Raw genomic sequence first — 21,718 nt, 5'->3', positions numbered from 1 at the left:
TCCGGACGGGCCTTCGTCTGGGGGGAAAGCTCAGGAAATGCTTAATTTGAACAGTGATTCTCAGACATTTTCTACCCTTAAAAGTTACTCTGGGAGCCCCGAAGAGCGGGTGTGGGGTTATCCCCGCCTGTGGTCATCGTGTCAGAACTTAAAACTGAGAGACATTTAAAATAGTTATTACTTTATTTCAAAACAACAACTGTAAACCCTCCACCCTTGAAAGTGTCCATTTTAAAATGAAAAATAACAATATGTTCCAGAACAAACCAAAAAATGCAGGTGATCAGCGGCTTAGTTTTAGAGTTTTGCAAACCTCCTCCACGTCTGTCTGTCTGTGTCTGGTGTGAGGGAGGGCAGCTCCGTTTATCTGTCTGTGTCCACCTTCGATCTGCTGCGGTAGAGGTTGATGAAGTGTGCCAGGAAAATTAGCCTCACGCAGATGCACGGTCAGAGAAGGGAGAGGATTTAGTACGTGTGTGAAGAGCATTGTGGCATTTCTCCGTGGGTAGTAACCCAGAATCCAGTGGGTGGAGGTCTGTTTTGTGTGCATGTGTAGAAGAACTGGGGTGCAGGCCAGAGGCGTGGGGGTGAGAGGATCCACCAGAGACAGAGTGGGGAGCAGAACAGGTGGATCCACTGAAACCCACTGCTGAGGGGAGCAGCAGGGAGACAGGAGAGTCCTGCTGTGCCTGTGGGTCACTCCCTGGCCGGGGATCGCACTCAGGCCACTCAGTGATGGCGCTGAGACGCAACCCCTAGGCCAGCCACCAGGGAGGCCCGGCTGGCAGCTGCTGGAGGCTCACTAGCAGTGTAGACTGTGAAGTCCTATCAGTGTACTTTCTGTTGCAGTAAAACCCACTGGTCTACCTGGCACTGTGAGCGGCTCTCCTGCCTGTGGACGGACAGAACACCCTGCTCAGGGCATTGGACAGTTGCTCAAAATTTCCAACTGTTGACACATTTGACTAATCACCGCATAAGAAATCACATTAATATCAACACCAACATCATCAGAAAAGCCGTTAGGAACTGGGGAGCTGTCAGCCTTGCAGTGGTGAATACAGATTTTCTAACACTAATTTTCACTTGGAAGTTCTCAGTTTCACTGTGGGAAAGCAGCCGTCGGTTGTCCCCCCGCGGTGGCGGCAGACGCGCTTTATCTCAAGAGCCTCTGCCAAGATCCAGGCCTGAGTAACTGGGCTAGTCTGTCGTTTGTTCTTTTCAGTGAAAATGACGTTGCGTTTTTAAAAGCGGGCAACTCGGGCAACGGCACATGTGCTTCCCCTGGCGTCGGCTCTTTGCCGAAGACCTTCTGAGTGAGCCGACGTTTGGAGTTAGGCGTGTGCTCATGGAGGACGACGAGGAGCAGCCCCAGGGGTGGCAGCCATGCTTCCTGCTCACCTGAGGTAACAGACTCCGCTGGAAGTTTCTGCATGGAAATCTGATTGGATTTGCAGTCGCCCTGGTGCTCTTGGCGACTCGCAGGCTGGGGAGCAGGAGAGGCAGGTGGGGAGGCGCGGCGGGCGCTGGGCTGGGGGTGGCTGCCGCATCAGAGGGCGCTGACGTGTTCAAGGGGGGTCTTGTGTCCGTGTCGTAACAGTGGCTAGTGGACGTCTAAGGAGTTTCAACCACTTGCCCAAAACCTCCCAGGAGGCGGCTCATGGGGTGTGCCCTGGCCCCCGCTAGCCACCCCCCACCGGGCTTGCCTTAGGCACTGTCCTCAGCAGCCCCCCACAAGGGCGCCTTTGCCACAAGCTGGGTGCTGTCACCGCCTCCCTATTTCACAGGTGAGAGAGTGGAAACTCAAGGTGAGGAACTTTCTCTGGAAATCAGAAATCAGGGCGTCTCTCCAGCCAAGCTCCCCACCCCGGGTGGGGCTGTCTCTCATCACCACTCGATTTCCAAGCCTTTCCCACCAGCGCTGAGCTTGATGGCATTTCATCAGTGAAATGGGCCCTCGGCCGTGCCCCGGCAGGTTTCGGGCATGGATCCTGCCCCCCAGCCCCCACCCCCACCCGCTCACTGCGGCTGTGCCACCGTCCCAGCAACACGCTCACTGGCTCTGCCTCAGCCTAGGAGGTGGTGAACAGGCTCACAAGCTGCATTTCTCCTTAATCCACTCTTGGCCTGTTTGCAGCGAGGGGAGGGGTGGCCCAGGACAAGCGGGTGGGGTCCCTGAGGCACCCGAGGCTGAGCAGAAGGTCACGTGCACGTGCGTTTGTGTTCATGTGGGGAGTGTGCCCCAGAGGAGCTGGAGTGCAGGGGGTGCAGATGCCTCGTGCCTAAATACTACCCCAGAGCTGCCCAACGCCACTGGTGTAGGCTGAGCAGAGGGCAGCCTTCGAGCACTTTCTTGGGTAACTGTTTTCAGAAGGACCCGCCGTGAAACAGTGAGAGCCGTCGGGGCCAGGGCCGGGCCGTCAGCCACGAGGCCTTCCCAGGCCACCCGGACGGCCATGGGACGAGACCCCGCCCTGGCCGCAGGCACAGGTCTCCACGCCCCCGGCCACACCTTGTCTTTTGCGTTTCCTTGCGTGCGCCCTCACTTGTGTCTGGCGTTTCATCAGATCCCCACCGTCCGGCCTCCTCTCTGGTGGGTGTCCCGCAGCGGCGTTCATTGGGTGACAGAGCCTGTGTTGTCTGGACTTGTCAGCCAAGCGCTTGGCTCCCTGGGCGTTGGTGTCCGTGCTCGGGTCTCCAGGGGCAGGGGCCCTGGGTAGCCCCGCTGCCTCTCCCTGGCGCCCCACCCACACACACACCAGGCTGTCCCCTGTAGCCCACAGAAGGCCCAGCCCAGAGTCCTGCCACTGTCGGACCCAGAGGTGGGGTGCTTCTCTGCCTCGGAGGGAACGAAGCAGGATGGTTTGCACCCGCGGGCTGCGCAGGCACGGGCATGTGGACAGCGTGGGCCCTCCCCGGCTTCCGGAAGGATGTGCTTGGGAGTGCAGCTCTATTTACTTGTTTACACATACTTGTGGAGCTCTGGCCGTGCCCTCAGCACCGCAAACACCCCAAAGACATGGGAGCCCCGTCCTTGAGCGCCGGAGTCAGAGGGAGCTCGTCTAATCAGTGTGTCCTCGCCTCCAGGGCTCCCAGAGCTGTAAACGCCGAGCCAGGGAGTGGACTCACGTCATGATGATTCCCCTGAATCTGCTTTCTATCAAATCATCCGTGCGCCCTAATCTACAAAAATACCCATGTCAGTACTTTTCTTTGTCAAGGGTGTTAGGGACCTGCACAGGGGGCAGAGGCTCTCGGAAAAATGAAGAGCAATTTCAAGAATTTGCAGAGGAAATGAGGCTTCGTGCGGAGCCTCTGATCAGCACCATAATCCATCCCAACAGATGACCGCGCCGCCGGCCAGGCGCTCTGCCCGCCATGTGGCCGTGCTGGCTCCGCGGCTGCTGCTAACGCGGCCCTTTACGTGAATTTGAGAGTAAACAGATTCGGACAGCTTTCTTGGCTGGAAATGCTGCAGGGAGTGTTCCTGCCCAAGTCACACAGGCCTGTATAGTGTGGTTTGGAAAAAAGAATCCTAAAGATGTGTGTGTGCGGGCATGTGCAGGTGTGCCCACGTACAGATGCACGCATGTGCACACGTGTATGCAGGCATGTGCACACGGCATACGTGCACGCCCCTGTGCATCACGGCTACACCACATCTGATCATTTTATGTGATGACAAGCTGCAGAGACACTAACCAGGCTCTCCGTAGCAGACATGGGGCACACGCTGGACACAGGTGGTGGTGAGGGCACGGAGCTCGCCCTGCAGGCTGGCGGGCACACGCGAGCCCGGCCATACCCGTACCACCTCACTCTGCAGACGTGCGGTCAGGTCCCCCGCCCAGGCTGAGTAAGGCGAGCCGAGCAGCAGACCGAGAATTTGCACTTGGGTCCGAGCCCAAGTTGCGTGGGCGCCTCCCGGGCTCTATCCATGGAGGAGAGCTTGGAAGAAAATGAAAGGGGAACGTCCCTCCCTGCCGGCCTGGATGTGACTGTCTCAGGTGGCTCGAGCGAGCCGCAGGCCCCGGGTTCCGGCAAGAGTGTTGGCTGGCCCGGGCCTCCTCTGTGTGGCCGAACAGCTGGCGTGTGTGCTCCTGGCTCCCTGCACGCTGCAGGCAGGAAACCACGGCCCCTCCCACGTCACGGGAGAGCCGTGAGGATTTCGTTGCAGACCTGAGTACACCAGCCAGTCGTGGGCATTAGGAATATATCCTTGTGGGCTCTGAAAAAGCTGCAGCAGTTAGGTTTCACCCTACAGCATGTTGCTATGGCTGCAGATTAACCACACGGAATTTGGGACGCCTCCCCCGGACACACTTTGGCAGAGGCCAGGAGAGGGATTCGTGTCTGTCCACGGCCACGCAGCCATCCAGGGCAGCGCTGAGGAGCCTTTTCAACTTGTTTCGCAACCTGGGGTCTTACTTCTGCTGACTTAGCTATATCCACTGGGTATGGGCAGTGGTCACTCTGGGTGGCCCCGGTCACTCGCTGTGTAGCCGAGACAGTCGCCCGCTGTGTCCCAGATGGACACTGCCAGCGGCTCGAGAAGCTGGGGCCGGGCGGCCATGGCCCTTGGTAACCCTCTCCTGGGCCCCCGCAGAGGCCACCTTCCAGGAGGCCTTTCCACCATCCTGACCGAGGACAATGTGCCGTGACTGGCTGTTCCCAGACGCAGGACACAACTGGCGAGGGGCGCATCACCTTCCACCCCCCAGAGGCCACCCGGGGCCCGCACAGGGCATTAGGACCAGCCTCAGTAACCACGTACGCTCCCCGCTGGGGCGGCCAGGGCCTCTGGCCTCCGCGCTTGCCTCGTGGCTGTCTGGCCGTGCTGGGCCCGCCTGGCCGCACTCCTGCTTTCTGTAGCCGGCGGGCCCCTTGGCACCGGCCCTGGTCAGAGGAACAGAAAAATCGTCAGGGAAAGTACAGGATGTGACAGACTCCAGGCTGGTGAATCAGGGGTGGCCGGGCCCCACGGTGTCAAGAGGGCAAGAGTTCTAGAAGGCTGTGGGCAGGAAGTGGCACGGCTGAGTCAGCGTGGACGCCTTGCTCCCTGAGTCACGGCCCTGCTCGGGCACAGCTGGAGCCGCAACCCCAGAGACGGTCACGGCCACGGCGGGGAGCGCTGCCGCGGGCCTCCAGCCTCCGCACGTCAGGCGAGGCGACTGGACGCAGCCGGGAGGGCCTCGGGGCAGGCCCGGAGTGTGTGCGGGGCCGGTAAGGACAGCTGGGGGATGAAACAGCGGGGAGCAGCGGAAGGGCGCCAGGTCAGGGCAAGGCGTCCGGTGAAGGGCCCACCCCGCTGGGGCCAGCGTGCACCCGCAGGACAGGAGGCCGGGGGCAGCTCCCACACATGTGCATTGTGGTCTCTGGCCACGGACAGGGCAGGAGTGAGCCCCGAGGACGGGGTCGGTGGGCTTCCAAGCACACACTTCGATGCAGCTTGGTCTGGGCCCGAGTCAGGCCTGCCTGTGTAACAGCGAGTCCCCACCTCGGGCGGTGGGGGTGGGGCATGTGCCCCGCAGCATGGACGGCTCTGGACATCACTCTGTCCTGGGGCTGGGCCTGGTCGCTGAGGGCACGTGTGGTGCCATGAGCTGTCAGGATCACCAGGTGCCGAGAACAAGTTTCCAGAACTCTGACTGGGGGGTGCTGGGGACACTGGGGATCACGCAGGAGCCGCTGGCTTCAGGAGGTGCCTCCCTGCTGGCGGCAGAAGACGGCTCCTTCGAGGCCCTCAGCATCCCTGCCCTCGAAGGCACCCCATCGGGATCCCCGAGACGGGCCCCACAGAGCAGGGCGCTAGGCAGAGACCTCAGACGTCAGCTCTTGTTCAGCCTTTTCAACCCGGTCCGCGGCCCCAGCTCCGCCCGGGACCCGCTCTCGTGGGGCTGAGACGGGCTGGAGACGGGGCCAAGCGGCCACAGATAAGAGCATGTGAAATAGGACTGCACTTCCCTTCCCACTGTCAGCGGCCAGCCGGGCGCGGAGGCCTGAGAACAGCCTCCCCCTGAGGCTTGCGCTGAGTCCTGCTCCCGGCTGGGCTGCCGTCCCGCCCGCGCGGGCGTCCCGGGCCGTGTGTCCCGGCGGCGGGGCCCCGGGAGGCCGTGAGGCGCGGAGGCGGGACTGTGCGCAGCGGGGACGGGGCGTTGCTTGCTTTCCCGGTTCTATTTGAGGCCTGGTCACGACGGGTGACGCGCCCTCTCGTCCGAGGGGAGGAAGCACACCGGTGCCCGCAGACGGGGCCCTGCGCGCCAGCCCTGGCCTCTCGCCCCTCCTTCCCGAGCCCCAGATGAGATGGAAGCCGTGCTGCGCCCCTGCCCTCGGGGCTGGACTGATCGTTGGGGAGCCCCCCGACCACCTCCTGCACCGGTCACGGCCCAGGTCGGTCCTTCACCGCCAGCAGCCTTTCCTCCCGTGGGCCAGCCTCCGGGGCCAGCGCCTCAGGCACAGCCCCTTCACCCTCTGCGGCCCGGGGAGCCGCCCCTCGCCCCGCAGTCCACGGCGTGAGGGCAGGCCCCGCGCGTGGCTCATGAGGGCGATTAGGTGGACAATCAGGATGTGAACAGCCACTAGCCAGCGTGGCTCTGGCGCTTCCAGACACACGTGGACCCGCCCGAGGGCTGGGCCAGGAGCCGGGAGTCCACGGCCACCCCTGACCCGACGCCGCAAACCTCGCCTCTTGCCTGCTCGCTCCCCCTGGCTGGGAGGTGCCAGGCGGCCCGTGGAGGGACCGAGATGGCAACATCCCGATGGTGGCTGGACACACGCACACATGTGCACACACACACGTGCACACAGTCACGCATGCCCACACGCACACACACACACGTGCAGACACGCACAGCCCTGCTCACTACCCTCGTCGACGGGGTCCCCAGGGCGCCAAGGAAACAGTGGCCTCCTTTCGGCCTCTTCCCCGGAGCCTCCTCCAGCCTCCACTTCATCTTTGAATCCACCCGTCCTTTCAGGAAAAAGAAAAACTCGAGTGGGACATTCCCAGAACCCCGAGGGAGGGGCAGGCCTGGCGGGCCCCACCCGTGCTTGAGGCCGCCCTCCAGCTCGCATTTCCCTACAATGTGCTGAGGTCCGGTCTGTTTTGCTTTCTGTCTCCACAACAATTACTGAGATTTATTTTTTATTGCTCCAGTCAGCTCGGCCAGGCCCCACCTTCCGCGTCCTTAAAGGGACAGCGGGGCGCGGAGGCCCAGGCCCGGCGCTGACAGTCACGAGAGCCGGGGCAGCGGCGTCACTGCAGGGACCGAGGTGGCCCTTCCCAAGGGGCCCCCGGAGCGTCTGGGAGCTCAGAGAGGTGTTTGCGGGGGTGTCGGGGGACGAGGTCAAGAGAGCGCCTCTCTCCGAGCGGGGCCCACGTAGTCTGGGGCGGGCTGGTCTGTGTCTCTCCGGGGGCCGCTCTGCTCTGAAGGCGAAGGGCTCTGGGGCGCCCTGGAGCTGTGGGGCGTCTCGGAGCGGGGAGAGCACCGGCCACATGCCTCCAGGTCCCCACTGTGCGAACCCAGAAAGTTACTCACCTTCTCTGAGCCCCGGTTTCATCACGGGAGCACGCAGGCCGCGAGCATCCCCGGGCCAGGGTGGTGCCTGTGGCCGCCGAGCCGAGGGCTGCAGAGCCGGCGCCCTGGGTGGTCCGGCCGTGCAATTACAGGCCTCATTAGAGAGGCAGGAAGTCACGAGCCAGAGGGGGCAGGCGCGGAGGCGGCGGTCAGCCGAGGGGGGCCGTGAGCGGAGGAATGTGGGGGGCTCCCAGAAACTGGAGAAGGCAGGGCCATGGAACCCCCCGAGCTTCCAGGGGAGCAGCCCTGCCCACGCCTCACGCCTGCCGTGGGAGCCCGGGCCCTCCGGCTCCTCGGCTGTCAGGGAACACGAGCTGTTCTCAGTTCAGTGAAGATTTGGGCAAAGAAAATTGAGAAAGGGGTACATCGCGCTCCCGGATATTAAACTATATCGCAAAGCTACAGAAGTTAGACGGTTAGCGACGTGGGGAGGGAAGGAGCAGACGCAGGGGCGCGCGGCCCCACAAGGTGTTGAGAAATTGGGGCCCGCGGCGTTTCCATGGGAGAAAAGATGCTGTTTTTAAAATACAAGCTTTAAGTCGCTCAATTCACGCTCGTTTGCGACAGCAGCCGTCGGCCCGTCGATGCCACCGGGGAGCAGAGGACGCCGCTGACCTCCTGCCTCTCGGCTCCCCCCGCCCCAGGCCCACCCACCCACCTCCACCCAACGTCCTGCCGCCGTCCACCCTCCCGCCCAGCACCCCTTCTCTCCTCCCCCACCGCTGATCCATCCTCCCCAGCCCGTCCGTCTCCCTCGGAGCACTTGGTGCGTCTCTTTATTGGGGAACCTGTTTTACTGCTTAGACTTTCTTGTTGACGCGCCTCTCCCCACCAGCCTGCGAACCCCAGCTTCCTCCAGCTCCCGCGCCGCCCGCGGACCCCGCGCCAGATGGCCGGAGCGGCGGGTGACCAGCGGACCGAGCGGCTCCATGCAGGGGCCGGGCCCGGGTTCCGACGCTGCTCTCAGCCATCAGCGCGGTTCCCGGCAGCCGCAGTTCGGGAAGCCCCGTGCGCGGGGACAGGGCCTTCTGCCTGCCCCGCTCCCCGCGGATGCCCCTCCCGGCCCAGGGCCCGCGCGCGGCAGCAAGGGGAGCCACGCGGGAGGCCTGCGCCGAGGTCCCTTCCCACCTCGCACACGTGTCTGCTGAGTTGGTGCGTTTGCGTGTGGGGAGAGAGGGAAGGAGAGAGAGGGAGAGAAGTGGCCACAGGACATGACTCAGCCCATTCCCGGCTTTCCCAGCCGCGCCGGCCCCGAGCAGCCCTCCCCAGACCGGGGCCCGCTGGCTTTCTAGGCTGCTGTGGGTGGGCAGAGGTGGGTCCCGTCTTCCTGCGAGGACTCACCAGCCTTCTGCAGGAAACAGTTCCCTCTTCTGGGCCATGGGTGCCCGAGGCCCAGTCCCAGCTGCCCCCAGGGCCCGCTGTGCCTCCAGGCGACCCCGGCCGGGGCTGCTGGCCAGCTGCTGCCACCAGCCCCACCCCGAGCCCAGACGCTCCCCCAAACTTCCGCTGGCCGCAACTGGAGCGGGGTCGGGATGGCTTGTCCAGGAGGCGCTAACCCTGGGTGGGCGCTCACTGAGGGCACCAGACTCAGGGCACATGGTTAACTCCGAGTGTCAGGTGCCAGCGAGCCCGTCTGTCCTGGCAGCGCGTGGGCCCCGGCGCGGGGCCAGCACCGGTGATGCGCCCGGATCACGTCTCGTCTGATTTTCAGTATTGCTCCTGCTGGGAAGCCTCCGTTCCTTTCCTTTCTCTTCTGAATCAAGTGTATCTGTGACCTCTGGCGGCAGCACTGCGGGACCCGCCAGGAGTCAGCGCCCAGGGAGCCACCACGGCCCCGCTGTCCTCCACAGTGTCTGTGCAGAGGCCAGGGGCCTGCGTCCTGGGCCGCTGCTGCGGTGGGCGGCCGCCTCGTGAGCCCGGGGGTGCAGGCGCGTCTCCGCCGTAGGTACCCAGAGGTCCAGGCGCCTGCTCATCGGGAGCCTGGCAGGGGCAGCACACGGGTCTGGGGCGGGGGGCGCCCCCCGGACGCTGTGCTGGAGCTGGAAGCAGCAGAGGCAGCCAGGACGGGGCTGGCTGGCCAGGAGTGGTGTGTCTGGGCGGTGGGCAACGGCATTACGGGCAAGGACTCACTGCCCAATGGGCGGAGGCCAATGCCCGAGCCAGGCCCGAGGACTCCGGCTCCCGCGTTCCTGCAGTCAGCTGGGGAGGAGGCGGCAGGTCAGCGCGGACCCGCCTCCCCGCTCAGACAGGACACACGGTCATGGTTCTGGGGCCGGGACTGAGGACAGAGGCGTGAATTCTTGCTGGCCGAGGGGCGGCCAAGGTCGCGGGCTGGCTCCTGGCAGGACGTGGGTGGAGAAGCACAGAGGCCTCTCCTGCAGGCCGCGGGGGTTTCGAGTCTCTGTTGGGGGCCTCCCCCTTGAGGCTCCCCCCTGCCCTCGCTGACTCCCGCCCCTTGGCCTGGGGCTCGGCGTGGGGCTGGTTGCTTTTGCTTGCTCAGCCCCATCTGCATCCACGGCCCCAGGCCTCCGGGGAGCTCTCGGGGGGCTGCTTGTCCCTTTGTGCTCTGGATCTGACAGCGGTGTCACCCTTTGGGCACAGGAGAGCCACCTGCCGACTGTCGCCCGCACAGCTGGCGGCAGGGCCCACCTGAAGGCAGAGAGTGGTCAGAGGGGGTGGCCTCTCGGCCGTGCCCACTCAGAGTTGCTCTGCCTGAGGGGACAGAACTCAGAGGCCGAGAACCATGAGGAGAGGCTGCCTGGCCGACCCCGGAACCAGCAGGGAGGAAGCTGGGGAATAAACACCCACCTCTCTCCTCCTGCCCAGGCGCCTCCGTGTCAAACCAACCAGCGCTCAGAGGCCCAGGAAGCTGCCGGGGCCCGCAGCAGGCAGGGAGGGTGACACTCAGAGCCTTTCCATGTCGCTCTTGTTCTGCCTCGGCCGCCTGGATGAGCTCCCGGAGGGCGGCGTGTGGCACACTGCCGCACACAGTAGGCGCTCACTGACGGACCCGGGCTCCCCGTGAGGCCCTCGCTAGCATGTGGGCCGGGGCAGGGCCCGCCCAGGGTCAGCGTCCAGGGAATCTTGGGAAAAGCAGTCACTTCTCGGTCCAGCAGTGAAATTTCCTGCGGCTCCGTAAATCACTCGAGCTAGTGCAGGCGTCGCAATCCCAGAGGGGCAGCGTTTCTGCTGTGCAGATTCTGTCTGCATATTTAAGAAGTGTCTCTTCAAAGAAATCAGTCCCCGGGGGCCGCTGGCGCCCCGTCAAGACCGGCTTTCCACTCTCAAGGAGCTCGTCTGGCCCCGAGACAAGGTCCCGCTGGTGCTTTTTCGTACGTAACGTCATCGCGCCGCGGAAGGGAAGTTTAGAGGATTCGCAGGAGTAGAAGGGACGAAGGGAAAAATGACCCGCCAGCCCCGACGAGTGGATGTGGGGGGCGTCCTCGCCCTCCCTGGCCTCTCTCCACGGGACCGCTTGACGTGGCCCTAAGCTGAAGCACACTCGGGGCGCTGCTTCCATTAAACAAAAATCTGTTTTGAAAAGATTCTCCGATTTCCATGCAACCAGAAAGCTCCGGAGGGCGTAGGGTGGGGGTCTGGAGTGCCTGGGGCCAGGGGGCCGGGGAGCCGGAGCTGGGGGGTGGGAGGGACGAGGGGCGCCCGGGTCAGTGAGGCGGCTGACCCAGGGCCGATGCCCGCGCGGGCGGAGCCAACAGGGCAAACCGGCCGCCTAAGCCCACGTCGCGCGGCGCTCCCTGTTCATCTGCAGCTTGCACTTGTCCAGTAACAAGGCCCTGAGGGCGGGTGGGGCCCTGCGGCAGCACCCCCATGTGCGTGCCCCCGGCCAGCCAGCGAGCGTGTGGGGGTGCAGAGGGGAAATGATACAGGCTGACGGCCGGCGGCCGGGGCTGGCGAGGGCCGTGGTGGCCGCTGATGTCATTTCCGAGAAGGAGCTAAAGAGCTGTTTTGCTTCTCAGGCTGTTCCTCTGAAATTGTCTTCTTAAAAAAAAAATCAGATTTTATCCGAGAGTGGATGTTCCAAACCCCAAACCTCTAATCCAGGCTTGCTCGCAGGCCCCTGCCGGGCCCGGGGCTGGCGCCAGGGGCGCTGGTTGCCGACGGGGAGATGGGGAGGTCACACAGTTCAGTCCACCACAGAGCCCGGGGGCCCTGGGGTGAGAGGGCCAAGGAGACCCCGGGGTGGGCAGGGCCTGGTCAGGAGACGCCCGCAGAGAGCAGGGGCCTGTCAGAAGGCAGCCGCCGCTGCCCAAGAAAGCCACAGCGAGACCCAGCGTCAGTCTCCAGAGCGTGGGGGAGGCTCACCCTTGGCTGACACGCTGGGAACACAGCAGTGATCCATCCGGGCTGGCACCCAGACTGGAGTGAGCAGGGGAGCAGGGGAAGAGATGCAAAGAAAGCCTCCCCCACCCCCTCCCGTGGACCCAGCGGAGCTGCCTGAGCAGAGAAGCACCAGCCAGGCCTCTCACACTCTTCCGCTGCCCTCAGGTCCGGGATGGCGCCGCTCTCTGGAGGTTGGGCTGTTCCCATTGCTCGTCATGGCGGCCCCACGGCGAGACCAGGTTCAGTGCGGGGCTTCTGTCTGCCACCTGTGCCCGTCCCGGCATCAACGCTATGGGTGGCCTCTGTGCAGGACTGAGGATGAGCCTGGGGGTGCAGGTCCCGCAGGTGGAGGCAGCAGCTGAAACCCAAGTCTGGGCCTCACGGTTTTACCTTGTTCTTGTCCAAACTGCCCTTGGCACCCACTCTACACTTGTACCCACTAATGCAGGCTGAGTATCCCACCCCCCCTAAAAAGCTATGTCCAGGGCCTCCCCAGTGGCGCAGCGGTTGAGCGCTGGGTTGCGAAGCTGCCCGCAGCCTCCGCGGCGCCGGTTCGATCCCTGGCTGCTCCCCGGCCACTGGAGGAGGGTCCCCCACGGCGCGCAGACCTCTCCTGCCGCCCGCTGCTCCCCTCAGCAGTGTACTTCGGTCCTTCTGCCTGCTCTGCTCCCCGCTCTGGCTCTGGTGAATTCTCTCACCCTCCCGCGCTTCTGACTGTACCCAGTGCATGTATAAAAAACAAACAAACAAATAAATAAATAAAAAACATGCCTCTTTAAAAAAAAAAAAAACTTATTAAAAAAAAAAAAAAAGCTATGTCCACATCCCAACTCGCGCTTCCAGGGAATGACCTTTTTTGTTAAGCATCTTTGCAGCTGTAATCAAGGATCCTAAGATGAGATCAGCCTGGATTTACAGCGGCCCAAGCGCAATGCCAAGGTCCTTAGACAGCAAGGGTGACACAGGCACAGAGCAGAAAGCCTGTGAGGACGGAGGCAGCCGCCCAAAGCCAGCAAGGGGACCCCACCAGAGCGGACCTCTGCCGGCCCCGGCTGCTCCCCAGCCAAGTGAACAGAACTGCAGCCCGGGAAATGTGGATGGGGCGCATACCCGTGACCCGCTTTCCCCGAGGCACAGCCACAGAGCTGCCAAGCGCTCCAAGCAGCACTTGTCCCACCTAGAGTGTATTTTGGGTGTTGGAAATCTAAACTGTGGTGCTTGACCAGGTGTGACCATACCCTTGTCCGTAACAGGATAAAATGCACAGTCCGTGGATTTCTACCACAGGTTTATACTTTAACATTTACAACCAATAAACACAGGCTCCAACATCAACATAAGAAAAGGAAGACCATAAATCCTTCCTTCCCAGTAGGAGGGGAGCAGAGTCCCAGGCCATAGTCCTCCTGTCATGTTTTCATAGCAACTGCTCATGGAATGCTTGTCCTGGGCCAGATTCTTTGCTGCATCTTCTGCTTTTATCGTTTCAGTGGGTCCTTAAACAACCCTACTGTCATCCCCATTTTAAAGAGAGAGAAACTGAGGATTGGAGATGGTTGCCCAAGGCCACAGGTTAGCAAAAGAGAGAATCGGGTCATGACCATCCCAGTCACTAAATGAATACTGCACAGTATCATATCCCAAAACCTATTTATTGCTCAAGCTTATTTGTCAGAGGAGCAGAGTATTTCAAAACTTACACATCAGCTTTTGCTGAAGTATCTGATCAAACTAATAGTCACATGAAACTTGGTGGTCCTGGAGCTGGTAAATGGATTTGTCTTGGAGCTCAGCCCTAGACCAGCATCAAGTGAGATGGTACTGTTAGGGAACTCCTTGGGGGACAGGGAGAGCAGCAGGGGAAGCCACTTCTCTGGAGAGAGATTCTGGACAGGCACACAGCAGAGAAAGCCAGTGGACCCGAGCCAGCCCTTGGAGAAGATTGATAACATGGAGGAGCGTCTAGCCACACCTGTCAGGAAAAAGGAGAAGAGCCACAAATTGTCAACATCTGGAACGAGAATGTTGACACCACTACAGACCCTATGGATAACCAGGGGAAAGTGGACACACAAAAAAGACACAAACTGGCAGGGCCAGCTCAGGAAGAGATAAGCAGCAGGATAGTCCTAGCTGTTGGGATGTGGAATTTCTCCCCACAAGAAGAGTCCATGCTCATGCGGCTTAACTGGTAAAGCCCACCAAGTATCTAATTCTAACTTTACATAGACCTTTCTAGAAAACTGAACCCCTCCAGAATCATTTAATGAGTCAGCATTACCCTGACAAAACCAGACAAAGAAATGATAAGAAAACTACAAGCCAACATTCCTCATGAACATAGAAGCAAAAATTCAAAAATCAAAGTTAGAATATCAAATCCAATAATACATAGGAAAGATACTACATCATGACCAAGTAAGGTTTGTCCCAGGAAGGCAATATTAATCGAACTGAAAACCAATCCGGTGTCATTCATCGTCTTAAAAAACTATGAAAATCATACGATCGCCAAAAAATTTGACAAGATCTAACATCCATTCCTGATGTTAGGAAACTCAGAAAACAATGAAAGGAATGAAACCTCCTTAATTTTAGAAAGAAAAACTACGCCAGCTTACCCAATATGAAATAGATCACTTCAATAGCCCTATAATATTAAGGAAATCAAATCATATTAAAAGTTCCCTAAAAGAAATATAGGTCCGGATACGCCATCACTGGAGAACGCTGCCGGTTACTTCAGCAAGAACTGACGCCTGTTCTGTGCAATCTCTGTTGAGAAATAGATGAGGAAGGGGCACTGTGCGGTTCATTTTATGAAACCTTCATGCCAGAACCAGACAAAGGTAGTAAAATAAATCCCATATGATAGTCCAACATCCTCCATGAATGTGGAGGCAGAAATCTTCAAAAATGGGTTGGCGTGTGCACAATCCTGATCTGAGGTCTGAACCTCACCCTAGGTACCCCATGCCTTAAAAACGCATCGTAGATCTATATGCAGAAACTATGAAATTCCTGTAATAAAGGGTGAAAATCTCCGACCTTGTGGAAGGCAAAGATTCCTTACATAAGTCACAATCGGTCACGACCTTTGACAGGCGTGAACTATGAATGAGCAGTTTGGAATTGTGAACTGCATCAAAATTCAAAACTTCTGCTCTTCAAAACACCCCTTCAGAGAATTAAAAGAGTAGCTCCAGGATGGGAATAGATATTTGAACATCTCATATGTGATGCAGGGTTTTTGTCCAGACTACATAAGTAGTTCTCAACACTCCATCCTAAGAAAACAAGCAGGGAGAGGGGCACCCCAGGACCCCCAAATCTGCACCACCTAAATAGGTTCTGCCATCTGCTGCATCAAGGCAAAACATACTAGGGACTCCCCGGTGGTGCAGCGGTTGAGCGCTGGGTTGCGAAGCTGCCCGCAGCCTCTGCAGCGCCGGTTCGATCCCCAGCTGCTCCCCGGCCACCGGGGGAGGGTCCCGCATGGCGCGCAGACCTCTCCTGCCGCCCGCTGCTCCCCTCAGCAGTGTCCTTCGGTCCTTCTGCCTGCTCCGCTCCCCGCTCTGGCTCTGGTGAATTCTCTCACCCTCCCGCGCTTCTGACTGTGCCCAGTGCATGTATAAATAAATACATAAATCTTTAAAAAAAAAAAAGACAAAACATACTCTAGTGCATAAGACCTTGGACAGGAACTTTAATACAACTATGCAACAAAGACAAGCAAAGAATATAGTTACCAAACCAAGCACCTGAATTTAGCCGTCCCCTCCTGGGTAAATGCCCAGCCAGACAGGGCTGGCCCACAGCAAGGCCCAAAAGCCTGCCCCAAGTCTAAAGCACCTTCTGGGGGCGCCCAGGGGGAAGGGCGGAAGTGGCCCGGCACATCTGGAAGGAAAAGAGCAAAATCAGCATCAAGATAAATGCGGGTTGTCACCTCCCCACGGCCTCTCGCCGTGTCTGTTCTGCCAGTGCAGGACAAGATGCCAGGGCGGTGTCTTCAGGCGTCTCTGCCCCTGGGCCTCCTCCAGGCTCCTCCCCCCTCCTCCCTCTCCAGCGCCTCTTCTCCCCGCGCAGCTCCACCCTCCTCGGGTCGGGCAGGGAAACAGGAACCCCCCGCTTTCCCCAGGACCCCCCCTCTCACAAATGTGGGCAAACAATTTGAACAGGCAGGTCCGCTACAGAGACCCGGGCATGACTCACAGCCACACGGGAAGATGCGCGGCCTCCCTCGCCATCGGGAAAGGCAAATCCAACTCCGCGAAGACACTGGACTCCCGGACACCAGGATGTCTGCCCGGGGGTGTTGGGCAGGATCAGAGGGTGGGACTCAGGTTCCGGGGGGATGGGAGGTGGTCTGGCCACTGTCTTGGGACCGCCCTGCTAGTGCCCATCTTTGCTTACGTAACCCGCCTGCCCTTGAGCGCCGTCTACTCTTTTTTCCAGCCTTAGGTGCCCGAGGCCCAGCCTGCTCCAGAGCCCCTGTGCCCCCGCCCTCGTCCCGAGACCTCTCTGGGTCGGGCCACTGCCTGTGCTCTTGTAGCTGCCGTCTGTCACGGAGGTTGCTGGTGTGGTGATGTGTTTGGGGCGTTTGTTAGATGAACCACGGGGACATCTCCATCTCCGGGTGGGCTGGGACTTCAGAAGTCCGGCCTGATTCCCCCTCAGGTGAGACAGGCAGGCTGTGGCCGAGGAACTGCCTTTCCTCCGGGAGGTGAAGGTCTGAGGGCCTGTCGTCCTGGGGGGCGGCCTTTGGTAGAATGTTCTGGGTATAATCATGTCACAAGATGCCCTGCCCCCCCCCCCCCCCCAGGGATCTGTGTCACGTCTTTACTGTGAGGACCTGGAGTCACAGGAGGTGAAACTCAGAAGGTGTAGCCTGAGCGTCCCGCTCACACGCGCGTCCCCGCTCGGCTGAGAGCTGTGTGCAGGGAGGCGCCCTCCCAGGCCCGGCAGCCTTTGCTCCGAGCAGGTGGCTCTGACGGTGATCTCAGCTCTCTGACGTGGCTGAGGAGTCCCTCATTTTCAGGTTATTCAGCTTTTTCTTGTGCGCAGGGGAGTGTTTTCAAGCTTTTTCCATGTCAGAGCTGGAAATGGAAATCAGCACAACCACGCTGGAAAAAGCTTGGCGATTTCTTTATAAGTTCAGTGCACGTTTGCGGTGTAGCCCAGCTCCTCCGCCGCCAGTGTTCACCCACGAGACAGGACAGGCGCCGCGCGTAGCCCTTGTGTTATAATGCGCTGCTCCCACGCGTGCGTCCGGGCCCCCCTCTGAGCACCGGACCCCCCCACGGGCCAGACGTCAGCCCACGGGCAGCTCTGCGAGCTTTTCAGGCACCGCGGGCACCTCAATAGCATCGACTCTGCTCCTCTCCGGCTGTCCTGTGTCCGCGAGCAGGTCTGCTCACTGGAAGGCGTCACGGCGCCCCGGTCCCGCGCCCTGGCCGGCGGATTCACCCCCACGAGCCCCGCGCGGCTGCCGCCCTGGTGTGAAAGCATCACCTCGCGAGGCTTGTCTTTCAAAAAATCGTGGAAAGACCACACCCCTCGGCCGCAGCCCCTTCCCCGCCGCCCCCGCTCCCGGGCCGGCAGCGCCAGAGAGCATCTGCGTGTCGCTTCGCCCGCCCTCCCGCGCCCGCCGCGGAGCCCGTGGGCCGCAGCCCGGCCGGCGTTCAGAGGCCATTAAAGCAGGAAGCACGGCGGGAGCCAAAGAAACCATGAAGCAGTGAGTTGGAAAACACTCTATGAAAGGCCTTTTCAGGCCGTGTCTTTCAGGAGGAGTTTGTTTTTGGATTAAAGGCGTTTATTCAGGTATTCACAGATGCCCAGACCCTCCGCACCAGCTGGAATGTGGAGCGCCCGGGCGCGGGCCGACGGGGAATACGGGATGAAAGAGACGTAATTAGGTGACACACCTTCCGCGGAGATGAAAGGCCCAAAACATCCTCAAAAACAGGCCGAAATAGACCCTGAAATCACTGCTTTCTTTATTTGGGGAGCACCAGCCCCAGCAAGAGGCGCGGTGCCAGGGGCAGGCCGCACGTCCGCCGCCACGGCGCTCCCCCTTCCTTGCCCCTCCGTCCCCGCCACGGCAGCAAACGGGCTGGTGCCCCCCCCCCAGGCCCCTGGCCGAGCCGGGGTGTCAGCGGGCTTCCCGGGGGAGGAGGACCCAGGCGTCCACAGCAGGCGTATGGGGGCCCCGCCGGCTCCCCACCAGGGATTCTCTGAGCTGTCCGAGCGGCCGCTGCGCCCACAGCCCCGATGGCCGCCTTCCGAGAAAGCAGACGCAGGTCGGCCGCCCTCGGGCAGCTCCCGGCCTCGCCATTCCCCGCCAACTGCACGCAGGCCAGGCGGCGGCAGGTTGGGGCGAGGAGGGGCTTCGAGCCCGGATCAAACACTGCACTCCTCGTTCTCCGCGGCGCAGGGTGACGGCGGGAGGGCAGGGCCCCGCAGGGTGGGAATCGGGGGGCGCTGGGCCCTACTGTTCCAGGGGCGCCTTTTCAACGTCCTCATTCGTGGGCGTTGACCGGGCTGGCGCTGCCGGCCTCGGGCGCTCATTAACACGTATTTAAATAATTACGGAAAAATCCACATTTTATGCATCCTGAAGCACGCTGACCTCAGGGGTTTCTGCAGCTGGGCCTGAAGTGCCCTCGAGGCCCCTCCTGTGGGCGCTGACCACGCCCTCGCCCTCACACCTGCCTCCCTGGGCCCCGTGTCGGAACCGCTCCCACAAACACTCGGCTTGTTCTTCCTCCCTTGCGCGCGCCCGCTCCTGGCGAGCCGAGAGCAGGCTGAGTGTGCCATTGAGAGCCCCGGCCTGCGCCGCCGAGTGGGGTCCTCCTGCTGGCGTGACTTCCCCAGCGCGCCGGGGAGGGGCGGGGGGCACGGGGTGGGGGTGCTCGGGAGCCAAGACAGCGGGTAGAGCGCGCAGGAGGAGGCGTGTGTGCGCGTGTGCGTGTGCAGGCATGTGCGCTCATAGTCAAAGGTGGAACCACACTCCTTCACAGGCTGTGCTTTTTGTGGTCACATTACATGACACCCATTTTCCTTGCCGGTGCATCTAAAGTGAGCTTGACCGTATTCTGTTGTGTGGGGGCTGCTGGGGGGCCGCGGCGCGCAGGCCGCTGCTCACTGGCACAGTTAGCACTCAGCAGACCCTCGCGTCCAGGCCTTTCCAATGTGCCTGAGCGCTGGGCACGGACCCGCCAGGGCTGTCCTGCGGAGGACAGGTCTGCAGTCTGCACCTCACAAAGGCTGGCGCGTTGGGCATCGCTCTCAGGAAAGGTGGGGGGGGCCGGCTCCCGCCGCATGGGTTAGAAGATGCCCGCGCCTCCTGCCCACACCAGCCCTGTGTCTGGGAATATGGAATAGCCCGTAGACTGAGCCACAGAGGGCTCGGGGGCCGGGCACAGGGAGAGGGGTGAGGAGGAGGAGGGCTGGGCCCAGAGAGCAGGGCCCCCTCCCCAGCAGGCAGCGTCCACCTTCTGAGGGTCTCGGGGGTCATGGTGAGGCTGGGGTGTTTCTTTTCAGATTCCTTGGCAGCCATGGGAGGCGTTCTGCAGGCATCGGGGGGGGGGGGGTGCTAGAAAGTACTTTAGTCCCCCCTCCGCCTGCCCTGGCCCCCTCGGAGGGTTCTGGGTCTCTCCATTCGCCCTGCGGTGGTCTACTCCGTGACCCAAGAAGCAGGAGGGACACCCTCGCTCTGTGGTAGAGGGGCACCCTGCGATGTGAACCCCCCTGCACCCGGGGCAGCTGGAGTCATGCCCAGCTTCGGGGAAAGTGAGGCAGAGCTGGGGGTGCTGGCAAGGGCTGGGACGGCCCCTGCTGCAGCCTCTTCTCTGCGTTCGCGATAAGTCTTCACGATCCGTTGCTCTTGTTTGTCCTGCGTCATTTCCTGAGGTGCAGCCCTGGACTCAGGCCCCCGTAGGCCACGTGGCGCTGTGCACATTAGAGCCCCCCCGGCCGCGCTGCAGGTGCACGCCCTGGTGTGCACGGGCCCTCTGGTCCGGAGCTCGGCGTCCTTGTGCAGTGCGCAGCCTGAGCAACAAGACGGGGCAGCCCTGAGCAGTGGTGCTGGTCTGAGGACCTGCTCAAGGCTCCCTGCCCCGACCAGTGGTGCATCTGTGACCCTCTGTGCCGTTTCTCCTGCCTTGAATTCATTTGCCACTCACGCATCAAACGTTTACTGATTTGCCCACGGATGGGTGAATGGCCCAACCAGACGGCGATGCAGCGTCATTCAGCCTTTGAGAGGAAGGAAACTCTGAGTCGTGCAACAGCTTGGATAAAGCTGGTGGAGCAAGTCAGTCACAGGAACGGCGGCCGGTGTACGCACTGACCTTGCGAGGCCGCCGGAGTGGTCGGGTTCATGGAGACGGCCGGGGCGGGAGGAGGGGAAGCCGTGCCTAATGGGCAGAGTTTCAGTCCAGGATCTTGCGGAAGTTCTGGCGGTGGCGGTGGTGGCGGCTGTACGAGCGGAGGACAGACGCTCTGTCAGAATAGACGGCGACCGTAGCCTTAGGCGGTGACTCGACAGATGGGCCGGGAAGCTCAAGGGCACGCGGAAGCCAGCCCCGGGCGCGGGCGTTGGCAGGCCCGGGGCAGGGCAGCCTGTGCCCGCAGAGGGGCTGAGATGGCGCCGGTGTTCCGGAAAGCGGCACGGACCTCCCCGAAAACCTAAAGGGCGTCGCGGTGGGGTCCAGCAGCCGCAGCTCCAGCATCTGCCAGAGAATAGGGACGCCCCCCAGGGCCCCGCCCCGCAGGGACACGGGCTTGTGCCCGGCCGCCAGGTGCCCTCCTGTGCCCTCAGACCGCGGCGGGTCATGGCGAGCGCCCGTCCACCCGCGGCTTCCGCTGGGGTTAGGGAGGACGGGGCGTCGCCCGGGCCGGCAAAGCAGAAGGAAGTCGGGAGGTGCCGTGAGACAAGCGATCGGACAGGTGTCGGGCGATGCCGGCTCCGTCCGCGTCGGAGGAAACCAAGAGGCGGACAGACAGAGCGCCACAAAAATAAGGCGGCAGCCCTGAACACCGGGGTGCGGTTGCGAGCGGGGAGGGGGTGGGTGAGGGATGGGCAAGGATAAGGCTGGGGCAGCTTTTGCTTTGAGAAAGGCGCTTCACCCCTGAATGTGTCACCAGCCCCTCCGCGGCCCCACAGCATCGCCCCGTAAAGCAGAACCGAGAAACATGTGACAGGCACTTGCTCCGAGCGGCGAGGCCTCCTCACCACACGGGGATCCCGGCGCGGGGTTCAGGGCGGCCCTCCCCCCGCGAGGCCCGGCGATGAGGGGGACGGCAGGGCCACACGGCGGTCGCTGCCCCGCCCAGGCCGTCCCCCTGCAGACAGACGGTGTCACCTGCAGAAGCCAAAAGGTCACCCAGGGGACACGCCGCCCGCGGAGGCCGCCGGCTGCCAGCCTGTCAAGGTGTCGCGCTCAGCCCGGCGGCAGGAATGCGGAGGGGTGCGGCCTCCGCCCTCAGAGCGCGTCGGCTTACGGGCTTCAAAGGCGTGACGCCGGGAAGGGTCCGAGGCAGCAGCGCAGACAATGCCCGGGCGGGATCAGGACTATCGTGTTGCACCCTCGGCGTGTGAACGGGCGCAGCGGGGGCTGGGGGGAGGGAGCCGCCGGCCCCAGCCGGAGGAGCCGCCGAGGTTGTGCGGGCAGCCCTGGGCCAGAGCGGCCGCAGCCCCGGGCAGGAGAGCCGGGCGCCAGGGCGGGCAGGAGGAGCAGCCCAGGCGGGAAGAGACCCGCGTGGGCCCTGGGCTTTGACTGGCGTGCCGGGGAAGGAGG

General features: G+C 61.8%; 1 protein-coding gene across 1 annotated transcript in view; it reads right to left on the bottom strand.

Annotated features, from left to right (window-relative positions):
- Window positions 1-20,350: 20,350 nt before the first annotated feature.
- Window positions 20,351-21,718, bottom strand: part of LOC119250295 (collagen alpha-1(I) chain-like) — a 31,019-nt gene continuing 29,651 nt past the window's right edge. The window contains exons 13-14 of the mRNA XM_037518050.1: window positions 21,154-21,283; window positions 20,351-20,540 (exon numbers count right to left, since the gene is read on the bottom strand). Coding sequence (XP_037373947.1) covers window positions 20,351-20,540; window positions 21,154-21,283 — 320 coding nt within the window. The remainder of the gene's footprint in view (window positions 20,541-21,153; window positions 21,284-21,718) is intronic.

This window comes from Talpa occidentalis, unplaced genomic scaffold (genome assembly GCF_014898055.3).
Source record: "Talpa occidentalis isolate TD23 unplaced genomic scaffold, MPIMG_talOcc4v2.1 talOcc4.17, whole genome shotgun sequence".
Classification (NCBI taxonomy): Eukaryota; Metazoa; Chordata; class Mammalia; order Eulipotyphla; family Talpidae; genus Talpa; species Talpa occidentalis.
This window is presented reverse-complemented; position numbering and strand designations above follow the sequence as displayed.